The sequence below is a fragment of the Ambystoma mexicanum genome, chromosome 10 (assembly GCF_040938575.1).
Source record: "Ambystoma mexicanum isolate Mex_15411 chromosome 10, UKY_AmexF1_1, whole genome shotgun sequence".
NCBI lineage: Eukaryota > Metazoa > Chordata > Amphibia > Caudata > Ambystomatidae > Ambystoma > Ambystoma mexicanum.
In genome coordinates this window covers 942,995,461-943,011,370 of record NC_090932.1, presented here as the reverse complement: position 1 = coordinate 943,011,370, position 15,910 = coordinate 942,995,461, and the positions used below count along the sequence as shown (strand labels likewise).

The 15,910-nt window shown below is 41.4% G+C and overlaps 1 protein-coding gene across 2 annotated transcripts in view; it reads left to right on the top strand.

Moving 5' to 3' along the window:
* NAALADL2 (N-acetylated alpha-linked acidic dipeptidase like 2) overlaps window positions 1–10,957 on the top strand; it is a 4,115,865-nt gene extending 4,104,908 nt beyond the window's left edge. For both annotated transcript variants that reach the window (XM_069618713.1, XM_069618714.1), the window contains one exon: window positions 5,550–10,957. In XM_069618713.1, the coding sequence (XP_069474814.1) occupies window positions 5,550–5,748 (199 nt within the window). In that variant the 3' untranslated portion in view covers window positions 5,749–10,957. The remainder of the gene's footprint in view (window positions 1–5,549) is intronic.
* The last annotated feature ends 4,953 nt before the right edge of the window (window positions 10,958–15,910 follow it).

The window sequence follows — 15,910 nt, the reverse complement described above, 5'->3', positions numbered from 1 at the left end:
TCTATTTGGATCAGATCACCATCTCTAACTTCGATCACTGGCTTTCAGAAGCACTCAGCTCTCTCTTTCGCATCAGATATTTCTCTAACAGACAAAGACATTCAACTACATGGTTCACCCCAGCTGAAAACCTTGAACCATATCCTGGAGCGTAGATGGTGTGCAGACCCATTGTCATAAAGCAGAATGGCCTACACCCCAAAGTTTAAGGATTATCACCTAGAAATACGAGAAACTCATCTCTGAATTCAATGTCCCTACTTGCACCACCAACACTCCCTGCCAAACCCAATCCCTTTGTAACTCACTCTCAGACCACTTCCACAACATTGCCAAAGAGAGACACAATTCCATCCTCTCAAACATATCATTGCTCTCCCCCTCCCCCACAACATCAGAACTGGCCTCCATCCTCACACTTCTCATCTCCCCTCCAAGAGTTCCTCAAGCTACTATCACTGAGCTGGACCTCAGTATCCCCCGGGGACCCTTGCCCCCCCTCACTGCTGAAAGACATCTTGACTTCCACCTCTGCTGTTGACCTTGAAAGATCCATTGTCAACTCATCACTCGCTTCCAGTATCTTCTCAGCAGAGTTTAAGAATTTAAGACCTCCTTCATCAAGCCTCTCCTTAAAATGACGTCCCTAGACCCTCTTGTCCCACCAACTATAGAAAATTTTCAAACAACCCGTATTTAGCTAAAATAGCTGACCGAGCAGCATACTCACAACTATGCCTCTTCTTAGAATCTAACAAGATCCTTGACTCTGCCCAATCTGCCTTCAGATATTTAAGAGGAACTAAATCCTGCCTAGTCTCAACCTCGAAGGATCTTAAAAGACACTCGAGTACTCCTAAGGAGCCGTTGCTCTGTGCCCTTGAAAATCTCCTCTCCATTTCTTTGCACACTGAATAAGGTACACTTGGGTGAGTGCACATTCTCTTGCCTATGTTTAAAATTTACTAGAACCCTTTTCAATTGATGCAGGTTGAGATTCAAATACCACAGACTCACAGGTACCCTAATCATTGCAACTTCCATACAGCTGAAGCTTCGCTATACAAAAAAGTATGGCCATATTGGTTTAATTAATTCAACTTTGAGAATTGCATATCAATTACGCCTAATATTTGGTTCTGAGCCAGGTGTTAATGTTGAAAATCTTGTTTCGCTTTCTATGTGCATTCCAACCATGATGAATTGTCTAATTAAATCCATCCATTGTTCCCTTCCTTTTATGTGTTTGATCATACTGCCGCCGTTTTGACTTTCAACAACCATCAAAAAGAAGTCCAGGCTTCTGAAGAAGAGGATCATTCCTCGAAACGTGTAAAGCCATTAACACTGCATGTATTTAATGTTTGCATTGTTTCTCTTCACATCAGATGTTACCTTTAATTAAAAATAATTGTGTGCTTTTACAATCTTTGTGTAGAAGTGATATTTTTAAGAACATATGATTAGTTTGCTTTGATCAGATCATATTTGTATTGATTGCGATACATAAACTATATTGCCTTACCACATTTTTTGTGGCCCCAGGATAGTGTGCATGGGACGTGAGGAATCTGTATTAGGTTCCTTTTTTCCTCTTTCATGTGTATATTGGGCTTTTGTGCCAAAGCCTTATTTCCTCCCATGCACCTCTAATTATAAAACCAGCTGAGCTGGATCATTACTAAATTTAATTCTCTATTTACTATTAGGTGTGCACCTAATCTCCCCTTTTCTCCTTTGCATTATGGACGCGGACGTGTCCCTATCACATCAACTCCATGGTAAAATGCTTGTTCCGTTCCTGACCGTCCCGCACAGAGTCTCCACGATTGTTGCTATCATCCTTTCATGTCTCGACTATGCTAATGCCCTATACCGAGGGGCCCCCACATTGCACCTTATCAAATTCCAATGAGAACAACACACTGGCACAATGCTCCTCCGAGCCCTAGTCCCCAGAGAACACATTTCCCCTACCCTTGTGTCCTTTACTGGCTTCTAATTGGATGGCGATCCTCATTCAAGGTGATGTGGATCACCCATCAAGCCATTTAAAACAAAAGCCACAGCATAGAATCACATTCTACAGGCCTTACAGAAACATCGGATCAGGTTCAGCACTTAATCTCATCATTCCAGTGACAAAATTAAAATGAACCCATGTCGGGGGTTCCTCCTTCTCAGTCGAAGCACCCACCTTCTGGAACTCCCTCCCATTAAGCTCCTGATGCATAGAGGACCACCTTGCCTTCAGGAAGAACTTAAAACCTGTCTCTTGACCTCAGCACCCTTGCCCACTTAGTTCAGATCTCATGCCCAAATCGAGCTCCACTGTCTCCCACCCACCCTTGCAGGGAATTTCAGCATACAAGAGGAGTCAGTCAGATGGATCATAGCACTCCTTCCTACGACTTTATGATATGCAAAGTATGAATGTTTCAGTCCTCCTTCACATGGCCACACAGCTGAGTACCACGAACAATGTGATCCAGCTGTTCACATAGCAGCACACCTCTGAGATACATGCTATTTGTGTATACCTTGGCCTAAACATACAACACCCTCTACCTCCAAGCGTTACGACACATTGAATACAGCTGAGTCCCACGCAAAATTCAGTCGAGCTTTTCACATAGCTAGACTCTTTGACATTTTGACACATCACCCGTTATTCACGCCTTTGTAATATGAGCTGCTGTTAGAGACCTAACAATCCTCTACATGTTTCCATCTAGCTATAACACATGCATTTTACCTCTCATTTCATTACTTTCAAAACAGATTACAATCTTCCAAAGGGCGTTCATCCTCAAAGCACTTTGAGGCTATACCCATGGCAGCAGGCGTTTTACAAATTTCACCTAACATAACATGGAGGAGAGCAGTTTCAGTAGAGTGATGTGGTTGAAATCCAGATTGTAAAGTGGGAGAGCGGGCGAAGTGAATGTTGGTCCAGAAAGTAAGAAACCTGCGCATAGACCAGCCACTCAATGACTTTATGAAGAAAGTGATGAAGAGAAACATGTCAAAAGTTAGCATGAAGCGATGGGTCAAGGGATAATTTCTTTAGAATGTTTAGGATAGCAGGTTATCAGTCATTTGGTCGACAATTCGACCATTTGGTCGACACCAAATAGTCGAAATCCAAATGGTCGAATTATTTATTTATTTATTTTTACATTTTTTTGGGGGGGGTTCCCCTCCAACCCCCTTTTTTATATATTATTTTTTTTTTTAACCAAACAAAACGAAAACAAAATATATAAATAAATAAAAAAAATTGACCATTTTTTTTGCGACCATTTGGTTTCGACCATATGGTAATTCGATCTTTTTTTTTCGACCAAATGAGCGGACACCGGATAGCATGCTTACAGAGAAAGGTAAAGGAAGCAGTGGATAGAGATTGATTAAAAGGGCAGTCAAATACAGAAGAAGAAAAGGATAAATTAGGACAATGAGAGGAAGGCAGATAATCATGAGGTAAGGCAGTAGGATGAGCCCTTTCTAAAGATCCAGCAGTAGCAGAGTCAGAAAGAAGAATAAAGGAATAGAGAGTTGGTGAGTGGAATAAGGAAGGAGGGTCAAGGTGAGGAAAGCAGGGACAGCGGGGTACAGATGAAATAAAAAGGTACACATCTGAAATAAAGTAACTAGGAAAGTTAGAGGGGGAGAGATGGGAAGGTATATAAAGATCAGTCAGGGAAGTTTAAGAATATGAATAAGGAGTTGAAACAGATTATAGGGTGGGAGGAAAAGGATAAAACAAGTTCAGAGAAAGTTTTGTTTTGGAAAAAAGAATCATAAGAAGAAAGGAGAGGGGAGTACAACTGAGGAGAGGAGAGGAGAGGAGAGGAAGATCAGTGGTTGGTGTTTTTTTTTTCCCCCCTTTGCCTTTCAGTGTGGTGAAGTAAAATGCGAAGAGTCACAAGAGGAGGGGAATGCCGAGGTGGGGGCACGTGCTAGTCTCTGCAATAAAGTAGAAAACTGTTAATTTAATGGACTGCTTCAATAGTTTTGTTGCGTGAAAAGGCTGTACCCTTCATATGTGTTTAATATTATTTGTGTGGCTCTGGCAAACATGTCATTCAAGCCTACGTGTGACGTTAAACATCTCATCACATGGAAATCAGTTGCCATTACTAAGCAAAGCAAGAGGGGGCAATACACAAGGATAGGTGGTTTAAAACCATCCTTTCATCATGCCAAAACATGTCTATGAATTCCACATAACCCAAGATGTTGGTTTCAACATTGTTTCCCAAATCCAATCTCTGTTTTGGAAAGGACTCCACAAGATCTCTTCATCTAATTCTACACTATCAGAACAAAGGAACTCAAAGTCTAAGATCTCCTCTTTTTCAGGTGTGGTGTCCTTTTTCCAGTGATCCAGGCATCCAATGCTTCTTTTGACCAATACATACAGTCTCTTACATCCTTAAATAAGCAATCAGTATATTATGTCCCCATCAGTGACTGAACACACGTGCTGTCAGATCTTGGGTATGGTCAGTGTTGTTTTAGTTACACGTGGGCCTAAGTGCCAATTGTAGAATGCCACCCTAGTCTATGCTTTGATCTTCCTTTAAGCATTATTCCTTGCTCTCCATCTACTGGTCGGATGCCCTTTCGGCACTCCTCAAGTAGAATAGAGTAACATGCTGTCATCCTTTCCTGTGTGACTGACTTGTGGGTCATTTGAAGTCTATTCTATGTTCTATTTTTGTAATTTTTTTATTTAGTATGTTAGTTTTCATTAAAACTGTTCACACATAGAAATATACTTACATACAACATACCATTTATAGAAGCCAATTTGCAAAAGTATGCAAAACATTACATCCAATCACACCCCATCTTCACTATAAAACATTTCATTTCAATGTCATAGTGGGCCCTTTACATTACTAGCCCACCCCTACAATATTGGAATTAGGTTAATTGTAGTAGATTAATTGCATTTAAAATCGTATCAGTGTTTTCCACAGTTTCTATCCTAGACGTCTGGAGAAAGGTGGCAGGATGCACTGTAGTTCAAGTGTTGTAACTGTTACTCAACTGTATGTGCAGATAACTCAGTGTAGTTAATCTTGCACTGCTTAACAATTGCCGCCTCGTATAGATGCCACACTTATCCACCAGCCACCATCCACCCCTGTTAACTTCCATTTTGTTTTCTGTGCTTGGAAAAAAAGGTTACACTGACACTGGCTCACTCACACAGCTGAGTAACACAGCGAACACAGCTGAGTAACATCCGCTAACCGCAGCAATTGTTCAGCTGGGCTAAATGCTGTGACCATCAATATTGGGAAAGTGGAAACAACTTGCTTACATGATTGTGAAAATAATTGTGCATATGAATTAACCGATTGTGGATGTAAACTATTGCATATTGTATTCATGCGTTGTGTTTGTTTCATGTAAGGTTTCATTGGTGCTATTGCTAAAGTATTCTTCACTAGAACATAACTATATGGTGCAGCTAAGAAAACGGGAAAATGATAATGCACGCTGACTTCTGTATTTTTTTTTTTTTTTAATTTCAGGAACATTCTCTATAGTCTGGATGAGAACAGCTCCCGGTTTGCAGTACTTCAAGAAGCGCTGGAGTTCGGCAAACTTCGTCAGTCAAATGAGACCTTTCAAGGAGCGCTGTCAATGGTGTTGCAGAGCATCAATTCGGCGCAGCACTTCTTCAAAGCCGGCCTTGATGTGTTTGAGAATGTCTTAGACAAAAAGAACTGAGAACATTCGCAGTGTTTTAAAGGGCTTTATTTATTCGGAAGGCACAAGCAGCTGGGCGACCTAAACGTCTCCAAGGAAGAGGGCCTCGTTATTAGTAACTGTGAAAGCTGTTTTGTTGTATAATTATTCTGTGCTAAAGCCTCCAAGTGGTGGCACACCAGAAAATGTGCTAGCAGGTATTCTTCAAGTTGTCAGTCAAATCTAACACATCGTTGTTCAGTTTCAAATTAATAATTCTTCCATAACAAAACAACAACAAGCTGTGTCCGACGGTAGTCTTGTTGCTGCTGGCCAAGACGTGCCTGTATTTCCTAATTTGCAGGAGCACGTAATAATCAGTCTGATTTAAAAAAGGAAAAAAAGAATGAACATGGTTTATAATAATACATACAGTTTGCAACAAAAAACAATAATACGGATTTTCACCATGCATGAAATAATGGTTTGGTTCTAACATCTGAATAATTCAATAAAAGGTGCTGTACTTCTTAATGCATTTGAAAATCCACGGATGTTCTGCCGAGATACAATGACACAAGCTGTACTATGTTTTTAATCAAGCATGTGTCGGGTCATTTTTAAATAGTGTACCGATTTACATGCCATTCATTTCTAAGATATGTTTTTACTTATTGCAATAATAATTGCCAGACATGGGTGGCAGGGGCACACTATAATACCGTGGGACAGAGCACAAGTTTCATCTACACTTGGAAGAGTTGGTGCTGCATTGAGTTTACCATTTGCCCACACATGTGTACAGATGTAGGGGGAGAAGAGATGCACGCCCTACGCCCACATGTGTTTGATTACGGAGATGTGTTGGCCTTTTATTTCTACTCAAGTAAGTTCTGGAATTTCGGGGGTACCGCCCTCTAGCGTCCTTACAGAACAGATAACAACTGTGCTGTGTGTGAAAGCCCATGCTCAACTTCCGATAATATCCGTGTGTGGCACCTATGGCAGGCAGCCTTTGGCTTTTTTTAGCAGGCCTAGAGAGGTTAACCACTCTGCGGTGTACCAGCCCATGGCTTCCCCACCCTCACTTCTCACCTCTCTGGGTCATCAGACCCCCACAGAATCAATGCTTTCCTTTTTTGTTTCCTCAGCAGTATTCCACCAAGTCGCGGCACCAGCCCAGGGGATATAGCATTTTGATAGTGTTTTGGAGGATTTATAGTTGTGACCTTTCTTTCTTTCCCAAGCATTTCACTCCTTTCCATTAAACAGGAGACACTCCATGGTTTCCATTTTGTTTTGGCCCCCCCAATTCTCTGTTTTTTGTACCTCCCCGATCCCAACTACTTCTATCAGTCTTATTTTCGTGTTAAGCATACATGTGAAAAGTCACATGTTGTGGCAGTAGTGGATGCAGATTTTGGTACTGAGGTGCTGGGTAGGACCTTTGGCTGCACCAGGGTTCTTAATAATTCATGGGTGAGTCTTCAGGGGTGGTGAATGTTTTCAGTGGAGGGACCTTATTATTTCCCAAAATCAGCATCATAAACCAAGCATGGTGAAGCTCGGGCGAGTTCTTCCCTGAGAAACATTGTACAACCATGTGTTGAAATGCTGCATTTTAAAGCATACTTTTTGAGAAAAAATGATATAAATACCCATACAATTTACAACTGGCTCTCTAGTCTAACACGTCAAATACATACAGTATATAGCATGTTTCACACCCAGAAATGGCTCGTGAATATTTTCAGGGAAGGGATCTAAATATTTCAGCAAATTTGCAAGAGGGTTCGGGGACTTTATAGGGGTTCTATGATTAAAATAATTCATTGATATCCATTTTAATGGAGAAAAATAGGCAAACAGCTGATCGATTTACAGTAGGTTAGCTAGCATAACACATGAACAATCCAGAAAATGCCATGTCACCAACAGTACACCACACAGGAGAACTCTACACCATTCCCCTGAGGCTATGGCCATATCTTATCTATACCAGTAGGGGTCAGTGTAAATCTCTACCATTAGCCTGCAGACATAACCTCTATATGCCATAATGGTCACTGTAAGTCCCATGTGTGACCCTGAAGTCACAAGTTATCTATGCTAGTAATGATCACTGCAAATCCCATACATTAGCATGAGTCCACAATCTATCTATGCCAGTAATGGTCCATGTAAATCCTATTCTTGAGCCTGCAGCCCCAGTCTGTATGTGACAGTAATAGTCACTGTCAATCTCATGCATGTCCCTGTGGCTACAACCTAGTCATTACCACAACCAGTGTATACCAGTAATGATCAGCACACATCCCTTGCTTGAGGCTGAAGACACAGCTTCTCTATGCTAGAACAGTCAATATAAAACTCTTGTATGAGACTATGGGGCCAACCTATGTATGCCAGTGATGGCCACTGTAACTCCTTTGCATGAGGCTGCATCCACAGCCAATCATTACCAGTAATTGTCACTGTAACTCCCTTGCATTAGGCTTTGGCCACAACATACCTATTCCTGTAATGATCACTGTACACCCCTTGCATTAAGCTGTGACCATACACTGACAATGCCATTAATCCTAGCTGTAAATCCTTTGAATGAGGCTGTGACCAGAACCCATCCAAGCCTTGGACATCACTTGCATGGTGCTGCTGCCACAATCTCTTTGCCAGTAATGGTAACTGTAAATCACTTGCATATGCATATAGGCAAAGCCAACCTATGCCAGTTATGGACACTGAACATTACTTGCATGAGGCAGATGCCACAACCTATATGCCAGTAATGGTCACAGTAAATCATTTTCATGAGGCAGAAACCACAGCCAATCAATACCAGTAATGGTCACTGTAAATCCCTTGCATGAGGCTTTGGCCACAACATAACTATTCCTGTAATGATCACTGTATGCCCCTTGCATTAAGCTGTGACCACAAACTAACAATGCCAACAATCCTAGCTGTAAATCCTTTGTATAAGGCTGTGACCAGAACCCATACAAGCCTTTAATGGTCATTGAATATCACTTGTATGGTGTTGTTGCCACAATCTCTTTGCCAGTAATGGTCACTATAAATCACTTGCACATGCCTGAGGGCACAGACAACTTATGCCAGTTATGGTCACTGAACATTCCTTGCATGAGGAAGATGCCACAACCTATATGCCAGTAATCGTCACTGTAAATCCTTTTCATGAGGTGACAACCACAGCCAATCAATACCAGTATTGGTCACTGTAAACCCCTTGCATTAAGCTGTGACCATACACTAACAATGCCAATAATCCTAGCTGTAAATCCTTTTTATGAGGCTGTTAACAAAACGCATCCTAGTCTTCAATGGTTACGTTACATTGCTTGCATGAAACTGATGCCACAAAATATATGTGCCCATAATGGTAAATATAAATCACTTGCATATGTCTGAAGGCACAACTTACCTATGCCAGTAATGGTCACTGAGCATTCCTTGCATGAGGCAGATGTGAAAACCTATTTATGCCAGTAATGGTCATGTAAGCGTAACAATAGAACATAAATCCCCATTGTTCTACAATCCACTATGAAGCACATGCACACATTGCTTTCACGTGTGCTCACACTCATGCCTAAATTACGAAACACTCAGTCAGACACACAGGCACACCCACACTCTGACACTAACATACATATACATGTACAACTGCTTCTGAATTCCTCAACTAATCTTACACACACACACACACACACACACACACACACACACACACACACACACACACACACTGTATGCATGATATTCAAAGAGATGTGCAAGCATACATTACACTAAACACACTTACCTTGGGTCTTCACTCTTCTGCAGAGGCACCCTGTGCAGAGGCAGGGGCACCCTAGATGGCTAGAAAGCTTAGGGCATGCTGACTCAGCACCACTGAGCAAAGTGGTTGTTAAGCAACCTGGGGAAAGCTCATTGTACCACACACATCAGCAAGTGCACAATATGTTTTGCAATATTTTTGAAAACTCTGGGCTAGTTCTCTGACCACATGCCCTGTGGGAGGAAAGAGGGATGACCTGGGCACAAAGGTGAGTCAGGTGGTTGAATGCCACGCTCCCCTCAGCCCACATATGGGCTCCACCAATGTGTCTTTGTTGCAAAACATATATAACTTGACCTGCTCCTATACGTCAGACTCGGATACTATGCATGAGTTTTAAAATGTAAGTTTTCTACATTGTAGCTAGGTGAAATCTTATATGTGCACTTTTAAATACACATTTTCATCTCCTGTTGACTGCATTGTTATCCATTATTGTTGTTATAATGAGGTGGCTGCATGTCTCATCAAGCATGCTAATCACTTTATGTTTCACATTTGTATTGATGCTAAATCAATCCGGAAGGTTTTAGGTTCCCATCAATGCAATTATTGTGTAACATAATGTTGAAATGGGCAGAGGCTATACTACACGAATTCTCCATTTCGTATATGATTTGTAAATATTAACACTTGCAGTGTTACCCACTTCGGGGAGCTCACAAAGGAAATACAAGTGGCATCAAAATTAGCAGGTACATTAATACAGGAACATCATTAAAAGTAGAGTAAACAACACCGGGATGTCCAGTGACACGAGTTTTAAAGAAAGAATCCACAATACAAGGAACGGGATCAGGCTAAGCAAATGCAAGGTGTTGGCAATGTTCATTGGAGGCCACATTGTTATTTTCTGGGTGCCCCAAGTGCTACATTTCTGTTGTACATGATGTGGATAGTGTCTGTAGGCTAACCCTCAAAGGTCTGAGTCTCAATATGTAGTTCCTTTCCAATGGTTTGTTTGAAGTATGTGTGGCTTTGCTCCTGCCTGAATGACGGTACCAAAAAAAGTAAATATTGAGTGATCTGTGATCTATTCTTCTGTCTTTTTTCTTAGGTAGGCAATAGTGACCTACTGTGTGGTTGACGATACCGGGGTTCTTGTTGGGTTATACTGTAAGAAGGGTTTGGAAAGGTTTTGAGGGGCTGTCTTCCAGCAGATTCAATGTGTGGTGTATAGATCTTTGAGTGTGATTCATGGGCCGCCATTTCAGGGATTGTAAGGTTGGGGGCACATGGTCACATTCTTTCAGCCAATCTTTACATCTCTATGCTGCACCAGTAGCATATCTTTTAGTCTGTTTTTGAGGATTCCTAGGTAGATTGCATTGCAGTAGTCTAATTTACTTGTATCAGAATTAATAAAAAAACAGTACTCTAGAACAACAGTTGCTGTCTGTTTTCCCTTGTTTATTCCAAGTCTTTCTGGATGACTTTAATAGTAAACTGTTGAGATTCAAGATAGCTGAGCGGCCCATCACCCACTCCTTCGATGCAAAATTCCAAATAAAAAGAAAGAAATGAGAAGCGAGATAAGGGCCCTGAAAGGAAACAGCTGTGATGGGGAAACCTATTTGGTAAGACTTAAAAGTCTAAAACAAAATTACAAAAATTGGGTCAAAAGGGTATATATACATCCACAGTTTCAATGAAGGAACAAACATGCTTGGAATTATTACTCAGCATGACTCGAGACATTTTGGGGATTTAATTAATGCCATCATTTTTCTAATGTCTATAGGAAATCGTCACTAGCACTATCTTTTTTTCCTGTAGATTGTCTATGGAAGTTAACTATGTCAACGGATTATATCAAGATATTGATCAGAAAATCCTCAAATTCTAGGGCCACCCGCCCTAATTGGTTGACAAACTTTATCCTAAACAATATCCCGTTAATGTGGTTCAAGATTGTTTATATCCTCTTTAGCAAGGTTCTGGAATCAAGATCAACACCATCCTCTTGCACAGTTCCATTATTGTCCTGATCTACAAGAAGGGAGATGGGACCGATCCAAGTAATTACCATCTGATCTACCTTCTTGATAGTGAAAGTAAGATATTCATGACTATAGTCTGGGGGACCTAGTCGATAGGACAACGAAAATAGTGCGCTTACAAAAGTATCAGACCAGCATCTGTAAGGGGCTGGGAACACAACTTAATGGGCTTGTGGCAAGATGGCTTAAAGACGATTCTGTAAGTCCAGGAAACGTACCTCTCTATATGGTATCTATTTTCTATACTCAGGCTGGCTTTCGATAGTGTTAATCGAAAACTGTTAGGGTGCAAGCTGAGGGATTGGAAGATCCCAGGACTTTTGTTATCTATTCTGGTGTATTTACATGACCGCACACTTCTTCAGGTTCGGTTGCAGGGGCAGAGTGCACTGATGGAGAGCTTTTGGGCCAACAAGGTTTTCTGCAAGGGCTGCGTATTGGTTCCCTGCCTATTTGTCCTTTACCTCTCTGACCTGGGCGATTATCTGTCTAAATATTCCTTTACACCTCCAAGAATCTTTACTATGTCCGTCCGATATTTAACCTATATGGACAACGTTATTCTTATGGACAGGACCTAGGTGGGCCTTCAGAAACTGCCAATGAGTACTATGCATTAAAGAAACTGTGCATTAATGGTAAAAAAAACAAAAAAAAAACGAGTGTAATAAGATTTGCAAATAGTAAGAAATCATAAATTGGATACACTTGGAGTGTCAGTGATCAACATTTAATACCAACTCATACCCTAAACTATCTGGGTTTAAAAATGTATGCAGTCGTTAATGTAGGTATGCTTATGGCACGCTTAGTGACGAAATTCACCCAAGCACCGGCCAATATGAAGAAGATTAGAGTGCATTATTGCAGATTCTCCATCTGCCCGCTGATTTCCTTTAATAACATGAAGGTGGTTCTGTGTCTATTTTATCACAGAGAGAATAGCCATGGGCTTCAGTGCTTGGCTTCTGATAGGGTGGAATCGCGGGTCTGGGATCAGGCCTTAGGGTTGCTGGAATGTGTCCCGATAGCTGCACTCAGGTTTGAGTTGTGCCTTACATCTCAGGGCTGCCTATTCGACCTCAGAATCCTTTCACTCTATATAAAGTTGTTGGCACAATTGAAGGGATCCCTGTATGAGGATTTGGCAGGCGTATTGTCACAATCAACATTTTTTGCCTAGGCTAATTTTAAGAAAACTTCAAATGAGGCAGTAAAGAGAGCAGAACTGTCAGTCAATGATCTTATTGATCAGCCACATGAGATTAAAAAAAAAACCCTGAACAGACACGACTGGAAAAATACAATTACACATGTGAGGGTTATAGACTGTATAAGAGCCTCTCATCCCTCGACATACCTTTGGGAACTATTTCTAAATATCTGAAACAATGTCCTAATGCATACTGGGCTGGGCAATTCTTCAGATATGGGCGTATCCTAGTACATACAGTTGAAATCTGCTCTATTAGATCTTTGGGTACGGACATGGGAAAAGGTTGTGCCTTATGTGAAAATGATGAGGCTGCAGAAAGTACATCCGTTTGAACTGTCCAGCATTGGCAGTTGTCAGAACTATGTTCTTCGGACGATATATACATAGCTTTGCTTTACTGGAGGCTGCATATTTTTTTGAAAGAATTTCAAGTGATGAGGAAACTGTCATTGCCAATGTAGTTATAACGTTTTTGAAAGAAGCACGTCTGATTAAGTTGTAATGGTAGTGTCTAAATGTATTTCCTCACCCTTTTTCGTTTTTACTGTGTGTATAATTTGAAATTTCTAACATTGAAAATAGATTCTATGTTATTTTTATAAGTGCTCTGATTATAATGTTTCTCATTGCTTTTATTTTTGTTTTGAACTATTGCAATTTGGTTTTTAATGCTGTAATTGTTTTACATTATACATAACCATGTCTTTTGTGCAAGGTTGAGTACGTACAACCAGAATCACAATAAAAAGAAAACATTAAAAAAATAGTTTGCCTGTGTCTCGGGTTTACTTGTACTCATTCTTCAGCAGGGGTCGGATTATGTGTTGCTTGACATAACTGGTGGCTGTTTCTTTGTGAAAGGAATCATTCTACAGTGTTGTTGTCAGGGTGCAAGTGTGTGGATTTGGTGTTTGATCACTGATGTACTGGAGATCAGGGTGTGGTTTAATTGTGTTGACTATTATAATGGTGTTTGTCTCTTTGATCTGATGTAACTCAATGAGAGTGGGATAACAGGGTCCAAAACATGAGGGGTTCCTGTGAATTGTCTTTGCTCACCCACCACATTGTTTTGCATTTCTCTATTTTGTCTGTAAAGAAGTTGGAGAATATTTTTCGGTGAGTTTCGTTATAATTTTGATCTGGTCTGGGTTTGAAAGGCTTTTCTTGATTGGAAAGAGCTCTCTAGTTTTGTTATTTGATGTCAAGATTATCTGTGTATAGTATTACTGTTTGGCTCTTTCTGTGAACTGGCTATGTCCTATAGTGTTTAGAAGTAGAGATTAAAAGTTGGAAGAAAGTTAAAGATAGGGCCAGTGAAGTAACGCTTATGTAGAACAAATGGATGGGAGGTCAGATATTACTCAAGTTAGATGGAAAGGACATTGATGACATTAGACAAAGGGAGGATAAAGACGAGCAGAAGAGAAAAGATAATGAACAAGAATGGGGACACAGAGACAAACAGGAAAGAAAAGACAAGAAAAAAGAAAGCACATGTAGGAAGAAGCACAACAATTAAAGGAGAAGAGATTACATAGGAGAAGAGAAGAAGAGAGAAGAGAAGCAACGATAAGGGAAGAAGTTAGAAGGGAGGTAAGAAGAAAGGAAGAAGAAAAAGTAAGGAGAGACACAAAGAGATGAGAAGAAGAAGAAGAAGAAGAAGAAGAAGAAGAAGAAGAAGAAGAAGAAGAAGAAGAAGAAGAAGAAGAAGAAGAAGAAGAAGAAGAAGAAGAAGAAGAAGAAGAAGAAGAAGAAGAGATGAGACAGAGTAGGGGACAAAGAGATGATGAATAAATCTCATCCTTAAAAGGTGTATAATACCTAGTGAAGAGATGCAAGGACGATGGGAAGGAGAGAGATGGTTATCGTTGCTCCTTGGGGAGTTGCGAGAGATGCCAAGAATGCCAACATGGGATGACAGACATGAGGTGGAAGGAATACAGAAAAAACCTGGGGAATTATACAGACAGATGAGGGAAAAAAGATGGGTACAGAACTAGAGTGAGCAGTGAAGGATCTCCACCACGAGAGACGAGGGATACACCGGATGATGTATTACTGAACAAACATATAACATACCGTCAACCATGCCATCCTGCTCAACCGTCTCCGTGATAACCTGGGTATCACCAGTCAGGCTCTGGCATGGCTGACTTCTTTCCTATTCGACCGACCCACCCAGGTCCAACTTGGGTCCTTCCTCTCTGATATCTTTTTCTCTACCTGTGGTGTCTCCCAGGGATCTAACCTCTCTACCTGGCTGTTCAACCAGTACCTGGCACTCCTTGCCCACCACATTCCTGCTCTCTGCCCCAACTTTAAGTGTTATGCGTATGGTACACAGCTTATTTTCAGTCTACCCTCGCCTTCTCCTCCCCTTCCCTCATCTCTGATTGTCTGTCTGCTATCAAGGATTGGTGTGCCGCCAATGACCTCTTCCTTAATGCCAGTAAGACTGAGATCCTACTCATCGGCACAACCACTCCCTCCTTCCCTGCAGCCCTCTGGCCAGCCTCCCTTGGCCCACTTCCTATTGCCACCTACAAGGCAAAAAATCTTGGGGTTATCTACGACTCCACACTTCTCTCCTCACATCTCTGACATCTCTAAGAAGTCACACTACCAACTGCACCTCCTCAGAGGTATTCTTCCTTTCCTCTCCTTCCTCCAGAAGCTCACCGTCTCCAGAGCCCTGGTTCTGTCTAGGCTGGACTATTGTAACAGCCTCTATCTAAATCTGCCTGCCTCTACTCTCTGCCCTTTGCAACTTATCCAGAACAGGACTGAAGTGGGAGAATGGAAAACCAGGCTCCCGTCCTTCACCTCTCGCGCTTGGCCTAGAGGGTCACGACCCAAACACCCGCCACGAGAAGAGTTTGCCCATTTACCAGACGACCAGATACCCTGGTACAGGAACATACGGATGTGTCCATCTGCTTGCCCAGCAGCCCGCACTGGCCATGCCGACACCTGCGGCACGGATCAACTAGACTAAAATCTACACGTCGTTAGAGATGCCATGACGACCTAGACAACGGGAAGCACATCTGTACAAATATACACACTGGACATTCCCACACCAACCTACACGAAGAATATACTCAGTGCTATGACGTAGGC